The 12,795-nt window shown below is 44.2% G+C and overlaps 1 protein-coding gene across 6 annotated transcripts in view; it reads right to left on the bottom strand.

Annotated features, from left to right (window-relative positions):
• The window catches only part of ralgps2 (Ral GEF with PH domain and SH3 binding motif 2), a 157,651-nt gene that overhangs the window by 67,854 nt on the left and 77,002 nt on the right, over window positions 1–12,795 (bottom strand). For all 6 annotated transcript variants that reach the window (XM_017688545.2, XM_037537969.1, XM_017688549.2 and 3 more), the window contains exon 9: window positions 9,944–10,070. In XM_017688545.2, the coding sequence (XP_017544034.1) occupies window positions 9,944–10,070 (127 nt within the window). The remainder of the gene's footprint in view (window positions 1–9,943; window positions 10,071–12,795) is intronic.

The raw sequence follows: 12,795 nt of genomic DNA, 5'->3' as shown, positions 1-12,795 counted from the left end.
AATGGAGGCCTGGATTTGGAGTCACACACAAAATTAAAGTGGAAAAACACACGATAGGCTGATCCAACTTTGATGTAATGTCCTTAAAACAAGTCAAAATGAGGCTCAGTATTGTGTGTGGCCTCCACGTGCCTGTATGACCTCCCTACAACGCCTGGGCATGCTCCTGATGAGGGCGCGGATGGTCTCCTGAGGGATCTCCTCCCAGACCTGGGCTAAAGTATCCACCAACTCCTGGACAGTCTGTGGTGCAATGTAACGTTGGTGGATGGAGCGAGACATGATGTCCCAGATGTGCTCAATCGGATTCAGGTCTGGGGAACGGGCGGCCAGTCCATAGCTTCAATGCTTTCATCTTGCAGGAACTGCTGACACACTCCAGCCACATGAGCATTGTCCTGCATTAGGAGGAACCCAGGGCCAACCGCACCAGCATATGGTCTCACAAGGGGTCTGAGGATCTCATCTCGGTACCTAATGGCAGTCAGGCTACCTCTGGCGAGCACATGGAGGGCTGTGTGGCCCTCCAAAGAAATGCCACCCCACACCATTACTGACCCACTGCCAAACCGGTCATGCTAAAGGATTTTGCAGGCAGCAGATCGGTCTCCACGGCGTCTCCAGACTCTGTCACGTCTGTCACATGTGCTCAGTGTGAACCTGCTTTCATCTGTGAAGAGCACAGGGCGCCAGTGGTGATTTTGCCAATCCTGGTGTTCTCTGGCAAATGCCAAGCGTCCTGCACGGTGTTGGGCTGTGAGCACAACCCCCTCATGGAGTCGGTGTCTAACCGTTTGTGCAGACACATGCACATTTGTGGCCTGCTGGAGGTCATTTTGCAGGGCTCTGGCAGTGCTCCTCCTGTTCCTCCTTGCACAAAGGCGGAGGTAGCGGTCCTGCTGCTGGGTTGTTGCCCTCCTACGGCCTCCTCCACGTCTCCTGGTGTACTGGCCTGTCTCCTGGTAGCGCCTCCAGCCTCTGGACACTACGCTGACAGACACAGCAAACCTTCTTGCCACAGCTCGCACTGATGTGCCATCCTGGATGAGCTGCACTACCTGAGCCACTTGTGTGGGTTGTAGAGTCCGTCTCATGCTACCACGAGTGTGAAAGCACCACCAACATTCAAAAGTGACCAAAACATCAACCAGAAAGCAGAAAGGTACTGAGAAGTGGTCTGTGGTCCCCACCTGCAGAACCAGAACTTTATTGAGTGTGTCTGGCTAATTGCCAATAATTTCCACCTGTTGTCATTTGCACAACAGCTGTGAAATTGATTGTCAATCAGTGTTGCTTCCTAAGTGGACAGTTTGATTTCACAGAAGTTTGATTTACTTGGAGTTATATTGTGTTGTTTAAGTGTTCCCTTTATTTTTTTGAGCAGTGTGTATATATATATATATATATATATATATATATATATATATATATATATATATATATGATGTGGTCCTATTGGGGACATCAGGCCGTGAACTTCAGCTTTCACTGGATCGGTTTGCAGCCGAGTGTGAAGCGGCCGGGATGAGGATCAGTACCTCCAAATCCGAGGCCATGGTTCTCACGCGGGAAAGGGTGGAGAGCCCTCTCTGGGTCGGGGATGAGCTCTTGCCTCAAGTGGAGGAGTTTAAGTATCTCGGGGTCTTGTTCACGAGTGATGGTACAAGGGAGCGGGAGATTGACAGGCGGATTGGTGCTGGGTCAGCAGTGATGCGGGCTCTTTACCGGTCTGTTGTGGTAAAGAAAGAGCTGAGCCATAAGGCAAGGCTCTCGATTTACTGGTCGATCTACGTTCCCACCCTCACCTATGGTCATGAGCTTTGGGTAATGACCGAAATAACGAGATCGCGAATACAAGCGGCCGAAATGAGTTTCCTCCGCAGGGTGGCTGGACTCTCCCTTAGAGATAGGGTGAGAAGTCCGGGAGGGACTCGGAGTAGAGCCGCTGCTTCTTCACGTCGAGAGGAGCCAGTTGAGGTGGTTCGGGCATCTTGTTAGGATGCCTCCTGGACACCTCCCTTGGGAGGTGTCACAGGCAAGTCCACCGGGGAGGAGACCCCGGGGAAGACCCAGGACACGCTGGCGTGACTATATCGCCCAGATGGCCTGGGAGCGCCTCGGAATCCCTCCCAGGGAGCTAGTGGAAGTGGCTGGGGAAAGGGAGGTCTGGGCTTCATTGCTCAGGATGCTGCCCCCGCGACCCGAACCCCGGAGAAGCGGAAGATGATGGATGGATGGATGGATGGATGTCTTCTTAATTCTCTCTCTTACAATACGAAACTCTGTGATGCCTATAATTTTGTGTGTTTGTGTGTGTACACACACACACACACACGCGCGCGCACACACACACACACACACACACACACACACACACACACACACACACACACACACACACACACACGCCACTAAGTGAAGGTGATTTAAGTGACTTTGAACGTGGCATGGTTGTTGGTGATGGTTGTTGGTGCTAGACAGGCTGGTCTGGGTATTTCAGAAACTGCTGGTCAGAAAAAGAGAAAATATCCAGTGAACGGCAGTTGTGTGGACGAAAATGCCTTGTTGATGTGAGAGGTCAGAGGAGAATGGGCAGACTGGTTCCAGATGATAGAAAGGCAACAGTAACTCAAATAACCAACCAACATCTCTGAGGAACGTTTTCAACACCTTGTTGAAAGTATGCCACGAAAAATTAAGGCAGTTCTGAAGACAAAAGGGGGTCCAACCTTTTACTAGCAAGGTGTAATAAAGTGGCCAGTGAATGTGTGTGTGTATTTATATACATATACATATATATATATATATATATATATATATATACATACATATACACACACATATATATATATATATATATATATATATATATATATATATATATATATATATATATATATATATATATATATATATATATATCTGCAAACAGCAGCGATGTGACCCTGAGGTCACCAAACCGGACACCCTCCATCCCCTGACTGCGCCTAGAAATTCTAACCATAAAAATTATGAATAGAATCGGTGACAAAGGGCAGCCCTGACGGAGTCCAACTCTCACTGGGAAAAAGTCTGACTTACTGCCGGCCATGCGAACCAAACTCCTGCTTTGTTTGTACAGGGCCTGAATGGCTCGTAGCAAAGAGCCATGTACCCCGTACTCCCGAAGCACCTCCCACAGAGTACCCCGGGGAACACAGTCGAATGCCTTCTCCAAATCCACAAAGCACATGTGGACTGGTTGGGCAAACTCCCATGAACCCTCCAGAATCCTGGAGAGGGTAAAGAGTTGGTCCAGTGTTCCACGACCAGGACGGAACCCGCACTGCTCCTCCTGAATCCGAGGTTTGATTATAAGCCGGACTATCTTCTCCAGTACCCCTGCATAGACCTTACCAGGGAGGCTGAGGAGTGTGATTCCCCTGTAGTTAGAACACACCCTCCGGTCCCCTTTTTTAAAAAGAGGCACCACCACCCCAGTCTGCCAATCCAGTGGCACCACCCCCGATGTCCACGCAATGTTGAAAAGGCGTGTCAGCCAAGACAGCCCCACAACATCCAGAGCCTTGAGGAACTCGGGACGGATCTCATCCACCCCTGCAGCCCTGCCACCAAGGAGCTTTTTAACTACCTTAGCGACTTCGGCCTCAGTAATGGACAAGCCTATTCCCATGTCCCCAGACTCTGCCTCCTCACTGGAGAACGTGTTGGTGGGATTGAGAAGGTCCTCAAAGTATTCCTTCCACCGCCCAATGACGTCTTCAGTCGAAGTCAGCAGCACACCATCTCCACTATATACAGTGCTAGTGGCACACTGCTTTCCCCTTCTGAGTCGCCTGACGGTTTGCCAGAATCTTTTCGGAGCCGACTTAAAGTCACTTTCCAAGGCCTCACCGAACTCTTCCCACACCCGGGTTTTTGCCTTGGCAACGACTGAAGCTGCAGATCGCTTGGCCTGTCGATACCTGACAGCTGCCTCTGGTGTCCTACAGGCCAACCATGTCCGGTAGGACTCCTTCTTCAGCTTGACCGGGTTCGAGGATTACCGCCCCGACAGGCACCAACTACCTTGCGACCACAGCTACAGTCAGCCGCTTCAACAATGGAGGAGCGGAACATGGCCCATTCTGAGTCAATGTCCCCCACCTCCCCCGATATCTGGTCAAAGTTCTGACGGAGGTGTGAGTTGAAGATCAATCTGACAGGTTCTTCTGCCAGACGTTCCCAGCAAACCCTCACTATACGTTTGGGTTTGCCTGGTCTGACTGGCATCTTCCCCCACCACCTGATTCAACTCACCACCAGGTGGTGATCAGTTGACAGCTCAGCTCCTCTCTTTACCCGAGTGTCCAAAACACATGGCCGCAAGTCCGCTGACACGACTACAAAGTCAATCATTGAACTGCGGCCTAGGGTGTCCTGGTGCCATGTGCACTTATGGACATCCTTGTGTTCAAACATGGTGTTCGTTATGGACAAACTGTGGTTTGCACAGCAGTCCAAAAACTGAACACCACTCAGGTTCAGATCAGAGAGGCCATTCCTCCCAATCACACCCCTCCAGGTCTTACTGTCGTTGCCCACATGAGCGTTGAAGTCCCCCAGTAGGACAATCGAGTCTCCAGGAGGAGCACTTTCAAGCACCCCTCCCAAGGACTCTATGAAGGCTGGGTATTCTGAACTGCTGTTCGGTGCATAAGCACAGACAACAGTCAGGACCCGTTCCCCAACCCGAAGGCGTAGGGAAGCTACCCTCTCGTCCACCGGGGAAAACCCCAACATACAGGCGCTGAGTCGAGGGGCTATGAGAAAGCCCACACCTGCCCGCCGCCTCTCACCATGGGCAACTCCAGAAAAGAAAAAAGTCCAGCCCCTCTCAAGGAGATTGGACCCAGAGCCCAAGCTGTGTGTTGAGGTGAGCCCGACTATATCTAGCCGGTATCTCTCAACCTCGCGCACCAACTCAGGCTCCTTCCCCGCCAGTGAGGTAACGTTCCAAGTTCCAAAAGCCAGTTTCAGCAACCGAGGATCAGAACGCCAAGGCCCACGCCTTTGGACACTGCCCGATCCACAATGCACCGCACCCCTACTACTGCCCCTCCCATCGGTGGTGGGTCGATGGGAGGGGGGACTCATGTAGCTCCTTTGGGCTGGGCCCGGCCGGGCACCATGAGTGAATGCCCGGCCACCAGACGCTCGCTGACGAGCCCCTCCCCCAGGCATGGCTCCAGGGTGGAGCCCCGGTAACCCTGATCCGGGCAGGGTACACAAGTCCGGTTTTGTTGTCCTCATAGGGGTGGTTATGGATCACACTTTGTCTGGCCTGTCACCTAGGACCAGTTTGCCATGGGAGACCCTACCAGGAGCTTTTGCTCCAGACAACATAGCTCCTAGGGTCCTTCAAGCACACAAATCTCTCCACCACGATAAGTTGGTGATCCATGGATTAAGAAGACATATCTTACTCTTCTTCCAATCCACCACATCACAGCTTTTAGGAGTATGAAACGAATGATACCTTTATCATTTATTCGTCTGTGAAAAAAGCTCATTTCCTAGATTTTCAACATCAAACAGTGACGTATTTTCACATTTCATAGCAGCTCTCTAGCTTAAACATTTGGTGCTTGTACCACACACGAACATATTCTATACTTTGGATATTAGCTTGGAACGTGATAGCTTAGCTATACGCCCAGCTGGTCCAGTTAGCCCACAGACAGCCTGTTAACATCAGTGCAAAAGAGTCAGCTGAATCAATGGTTATTTTATGCTCTCCTGTCCATCAGACATATATAAGAAAAGTGGTGAAAGCATGAAAGCTGGGTGAGAGGGAGTGGCTATACAAGTGGGGTGGAAGCTTTGTTGTGACTCTTCAAGCAACAAATACTGACAGCTTGTAGAATCATATGTTTCTATAAAAAGGAAAAAGACAAACACTTCACATTTTAATAAATCTTGGATCAGAAATGCAGCTTTGTTTTATGTTTTGTGTGGCATGTCTCCTTCAAAATATGCATCATGTCAGAAATTTCCATCACCGCTAATTCATTAAGAACATAGATTTTAACTGATAATCAATCAGGTTTAATCAATTTATTGCCATCATTCCACATACATCCTAGCTGTTGTTGTTCAGTCTTTTTTTGTGTCAAAGCAGTTTGTGTTCCTCGTCTCATCTCAGACGAATGACCTCACAAGTCTTATGCAACACACAGACAGACACACAGACAGAGGCGGCTGACAGAAGGGGGAATAAGCATCACCCACACGTTTGTAAAACACAGACAGAGAGAGCGAGACAGAGACAGAGAGAGAGCGAGCAAAAGAGAGCGAGAGAGACAGAGTGAGAGAGAGTTAGGAAGAGAGTTAGAGAGCATGAGCTAAAGTTAAAAGAAAACAAAGGGAGAGGAAACAGTGTTCGATTACATCATTAAGAACACCAGACTGCAATTTTGGTAGACAAGCAGTATCTCTGACTATCCTTTGAAACAGCTCATCTCGTCACTGTTGCTACAGCTACTAACCAGCAGGCGGACAAAACCCCACAGCAAAACAGACCAGAATGACCACGAAAAACATGAAACAATAGGTAGACTATTTAGATGCCGTCTCCAGAAAATTATCCATAAAGGTCCATAAAGCCTGCCTATTTCCAGAGGTCAGAAAATCTCAATTCATAAGATTTTACAAAAATAAAAAAATAAAGGCTACCAAAACTGTCAAAACTCTTAAATAATAAACTAATACTAACCTAAAAACACACACACACACACACACCAGAAACTACAGCTTACTTGAATTTTCCATTCTACCACAAATTGTAGTTACATGCAGTTACATTATGGTGCCTTAAACAGAGAACAAATTTTAAACAAGACATTGCTGAATACGAAGCCAACACCAGCTTACCTCAATAAATGCACTGATTCATTTACACAAATTAATCCTTAATGATGAACTACCTTAAACTTTCAATTGGAAATGTTTAATTCTCAGCTTTTGAGCAGCACAGCAAACATATAATCAGCCACTGGAGTCACTGGACTGCTGCACTCGCCTCACTGTCTGATCTAATACTGTATACCAAATCACAAACTTTTAAACTTTACTTATTACACTAATGAGTGCACTTGTAATAGTACATGCGCTATCTACTGCATATTATTTAGTGCACCAAAATGTGATTTGGGATGCGCCAATAATAACGCAGAGGGAAATCTCAAGTTTAGATCACTACAGTAGCAAATCAATCACTTAAATATAAGTGAAAGAAAAATTACTGCCTTTGCTGGATTGATCATAACTTTGCTATCTCATAACTACAGAGCCCTGCTGGTGAAATCCTGCAAAAATAAAAATAACGTGTAGCCACACTATATTAATGCATGGCAACAACATCCTAATGCATGGCCACTACTTAATAAGGTGTGGGAATAAGATACTTAAGTCATGGTCAAGATACCATGCCTTATTAAGCTGAGGTCAAGGCTTTATAATCTTATTAGGATTAGGATCTCATTCCCACGCATTAGGATCTCGTTCCCATGCCTCACTAAGTCGTGGACAAGACTTAATTATAGTCCCCATGCCTTACTAATTCATGGTGTGGCTGCACATTATTTCCATTTACACGCAATATCACCAGCAGGGCTCCGTACATAACAGACCACCACTGCGCTCCCAAATGAACTTGAAGTTGCCTACTAAAATGGAGACAGTGCGGTTGCATGACATCATCATCTGAGTACTATGAATTAGATGCATATCTGCAAACAATTACAGCAAACTCTCTAAACAAGCACAGTGATCCTTCCTCTCTTGCACCGAAGACATGAGCTTTGCCAGTAGTGCTGAAAATAAATAGTGCTTCTCAACACATCATATTAAGTGGTGGGTCTCTGTGTGTGTGTGTGTGTGTGTGTGTGTGTGTGTGTGTGTGTGTGTGTGTGTGTGTGTTGAGGAAGAGGAAGCTGCCAAAAAGTGATCAGACAGCAGATGCTTTCTTCCTTTGAAAACAGTACATCACAAACCTTCAAAAACACTCAGAGGAAACTCTCACTCCAAAGAATCATGCAACAAAAAAAGAGAGCTGAAAAACATGCAAACACACACAAACACTGAGAACATGATGGATGGCCTGTTTTCCGAGCTCCTCTCATCCGTTCCTGCTGGTGCTTTGCTCTAGCTCACTTAAGACACGGTTTGTGCTGCCAGCTTAAAAAAAAAAAACAACTACAAAAAAAAGAACAAAATCCCCGTCTGTAGCTACTTCTGCATGAGTCACGTTTACGCAGCAGCGGGGCAGAGGGGCTAGTCTCTCTGTGCTTGCGGGATGTGATAAGAGACGAAAGCGGGGCACAACTCACTGAGGCTTTTTTGTTTTGCTATTTACCAAAGCGAAACACCTAACAATGTATTTGCACAGAGTACTGGCAAACACGGGAGGGTGAGAACGAGGAGCGTAAAATTGCACCAATTTATTGTGATGCGCTGATCTGAAAGCGGAGATTGGACTGCATCAATACTGGGATGTTACATTAGACAACATTCCATACTTGATTATGATGATATTTGCACTATTTTTAAAAACAATTATATACACAATACAGTTAATTCATGACATTTATTAGGCTCATTCATTGTGAAAGATTTTAATATACTCCACACACATAGGGGGCAGTATGGCTTCTGAGTAAATAGGAGAAGCTATAACTTGAGAAAAACTAGTAAATTATAACAAAAGCAGTAATACACTGTTATTTTTCTTTTTTTATTAATAATCAAAAATGTTTTTTAGTAATTTCTGTAAATTCTTGTACTGAAACAAAGTTTTGATTTTCTATCTATCTTTTCTATTTCTATCTAGCATTTGCCATTTTGGGATTACAGTATGGTGTACTAGAATTTCAACTAATATAGAAATGTGATAGTAATGCACTGTAAGATAAACTGATAAACTGAAAGTGATATACTGCAAGATAAGCAGTAAAAATTGTCGCAATTAGATAATTAGGATGACAATTTTTCCAAATCCAGGTTTCTTGTGCCATTATTTCTTTTTATTTCACATTGAAATGTTAATATACAGTTGCTTTTAATATCAAATTCTATTGCCTATGTAATTTCTCCCTTTTGTGTATTTCTAAAAATATTTCTGAATCAAAATAATCCAAATGAAGTCCAAACTGACATTTCATACTACAGTGAATGATGTCATAAAGAATCATGAGTTCAGAGATTTACACCCCTTGTGAGAACCCCCACCCACACACTTCCTAAACAGTAAGCACAGTAGTGATGAGGGGTTTACAAGAGAAAAGGGAGCACGAAGCAAAATCACAGCTCATTCTCACACACCAACACAAAATCCTGCACAAGCACTAAAAACAGACTCAACACATAGTAAATATGAGCATGTGTGAGCAGCACTGGAAAAACAGGCAGTCACTTCTATTGAATGTACGTCATTGTGTGGTTTAGATGAATGCTTTGAGCGTGATCCCAACAATCTCGACATAGTTTAACTGAACCCACAGCAAGCCCAAAAACCTGACAAAGTTTAATAAACTTGCAGTGCCTTTAATAATGAACCCACTGCTAAAGCCCTTCAAGAGAAAAACAGAAGAACCCCATGGCTAGCATTTAAACCTGGGCATTTTACAGGTAGCCAATTTAAACAAAAGTTCTTTACAATTGCTTACTGGAACAAAAAATGTGTGAAAACATAAGAGAACGGTTTTGTAAGGGAAGGTACTTCATGGGTCATTTTATGAGGCCATCTTCAATGAGGAGTCTCAAAGATATCTAGTCTGTGTCTGTGTGGTAAAGGGAAGGTTCATGTATTGTGTGTCCAGGAAGATGCAACAAAATGAAATGATGACGGCTAAACACAGAAGGGACAGAAGAGAGAAAGACGAATAAAAAATAAAGACAGACAAACCTAGATATGGTATACAGGAGGTCATGCTTTGGCTGCTGATGTAGTCCCTCAGTCTCTTGTAGTTGTCCTCTTTAGACATCAGATACTCCAGCCTCTCAAACGTAGCTTTGTCCTTACGACTCAGCAGCTGGGAGACAGATTGGCAGAGAGAAGTTTAGGGTTTATAGTAAAGGTCATTTCTGTTCAATGTGTGCAGTCCCTTAGATCAGTATTTCCCAACCTGTCCCATAGTCAGGCTTACTATCAGACTTAAATTTTCAGCTTGAGATATCTCGCTTAGATGAATATTCCCTGATTTAACTCAAGAAGGATGTGTTTATTAGCTAATGATTTGACACAACACACTTTGCAGCCTCAAGGTCTGGAGCTGAGACACAACTGCTATGTTTACATGCACACAATAGCCCTAAATGTATAGTCAGTCTAATAACAAGCCCGCCACAAATTCCCATCTGGCCTGCAAAATTATTTCACTTTTCTTTTAACATCAGCCCGTTTCACAATGTGCTGCACTACAAACCCCAGCATGCACTGCAATGTAACATGCTCCGACTTTCCTGCCCCAACAACAATCTATGGGAACACGGTTACACCTCAATTCTACACAATTCTGCACAAATCCTCACCAGTCACATCACCAAAATACATTTCAGCTGCAGTTCAACCAATATAAACACTTAACATCAGCTCAGCAGCTCAGAAACTGAGCCCAGGTCTTAATGAACTTGCAGCAAAGAAAAGATGCCAGGTGTCTAGTTCAAGCAAATAGGTAGGTTTAAAAGACCGAGGACATGGGGACATTTAAATTTGGAATATTTCAAGCAATCGTGTAAGATTTCAAGGTCTACTACAAGTGACTGTATTTTTCTGTTGACGTTTTTGATGTTTTGAATACAAAAAGAAATTGTCAGTTTGGGTTACAACACAACATTAATTAAAAATAAAATATAACATTTGTTGTGGCCCATAGATTTGAGGAGTTTTTGGGCCCTATTACTGGTTGAGTTTGACACCTCTGGCCTAAGGCCTTGTTTATACCTGATATTAACATCTGTCTCAAGTGATCTGTTCACAGGTGGACAGCGAAATTAAAGCCACTTAAAGCTGCATTTGTTGTCTCTAGTTTGAGCTCTAGTACGGCCTATTACAAAAGATTAGATTTATGGATTACTAAGATAGCTCAAGCAATCAAGGAGAGGAACCAATGCAGCTGCTTTTATCTCTGCTGTGATGATGCAGCTGAGGCAGTCCTTTGATGCTGTCAGGGACCTTTTGTGATTCACATTAAATGTTATGTGGTCACAAAAATCCCTGACCACTGTTGTTTAGAAAAAAATTCCAAAGCACAAAAATCACACTGTATATACAGTACAGTTAGCAAACTGCTGTCGAAGCTTCCTGAGTGCCTTTTTCATTTTCTTAAATGATTTAATTTGATTTTATTTTCAGCTAGCAGCCAAGTCAGCTCCTCCATGGTAGAAAAATATACAGTACATCACAGACTGGAACGTGTTAATGTGTTGTACAGTTTGTATTGTTGACTAATGTGCATTTAATTTACACTGAACTCTGTGAGTAATGCTTCAATCCATACACTGTTATACTTGGACAGACTGTTATTTGCATAGTGATAAAAGGACAGAGCACAGCTGCCGTGAAGATACTCTAATGTGAGAGGTAAAGAAAGCAAACGTGGAGGAAACACATTTAACAACAAGAACGAAGATGATCCTAGTGAGGTAATGCTGTAGGAATGCTGTTTGGGACTTTTGGAGGGGAACAGTTCTCAGAGAAGAGACCTGAGAGAGGGAATGTGAGGGTCAGATGTCTGAGTAGACATGAGCGAGTGAACAGGAGAGAGAAAGATGCAAACTACACAATGATATAGAAGAGACAGAGCAGGTGTCTGTTTTATAGCAAGCTTTTACAGCAAGCTTTTACAGTGGAAACAGGCAGAAGATTCTGGAAGGCCTAACAGCAGCACTGCCTCAATGCTGGCCTTATGTTGCTCTGCAACATAAGAGACTCGTTAGCAGGCACAAAAAGCCACTTTAAAGAAGACCTAGATATCCTGACTCCAACAGTAGTTTGTCCTTTCATCACTATTAACGTACTGTAATTCTCCATTCAAATGAGTCTGGAAATATATTAAGACTGCATGATAGCCTAAGGACTCACCACACAAGACCAGTAGGATCTGTTTGACAGAAACAGCTACAACACTTCCATAACACATGTGGGTGTCAAACAAAAAAGACAACAACTTGATGGTTTTATTGTAATTCATCATGTCATTCGCATTGCCAGCAGCCATCAATAACCAAGTATGTGTCTGTTCCCCTTGTGTTCGATGCCCTGAATCTAAAACGCTCTGCTCTGCACTCTCCATTTCCTGCTTCCCTGCTCAGCATGGAGGACGGGTTGATTTAAAGATGTCAGAACTGCACTGGTGTTTTCTGCAGTCAGACATGAACATAACCAGCAGATGGTAATAAGATGGCGGCTGCTACTTGCGACGTTTTATTTTTTATATTGTCAGACATAAATAAAGATGAGCTGTTTCTCTGAAATAAAGCTTTATCCGGACTATGAGCTGCTTTACACTTAACTACTGGTAATAGCAGTATTTTGCATATAGCTGTAGATTAACAACAAGGTCTGTATGGGGACCCATATCATGGAAAAACTCGCTTTCTTCACTTAATGAAGCAGTTTGATGTCGCAAATACACATTGTTAACATTTCAAACTGTACCATTCACTCTCCAGTCCATACAGTCCATATATGGAAACTAAGCTGAAAAAACAAACTATAGCAAATGTTTGAGCCTATATTGAAATTTATATGAGACA

This window comes from Pygocentrus nattereri, chromosome 4 (assembly GCF_015220715.1).
Source record: "Pygocentrus nattereri isolate fPygNat1 chromosome 4, fPygNat1.pri, whole genome shotgun sequence".
NCBI lineage: Eukaryota > Metazoa > Chordata > Actinopteri > Characiformes > Serrasalmidae > Pygocentrus > Pygocentrus nattereri.
Note: the sequence above shows the minus strand (reverse complement) of the source record. Positions and strands in the feature narration are given on the sequence as shown.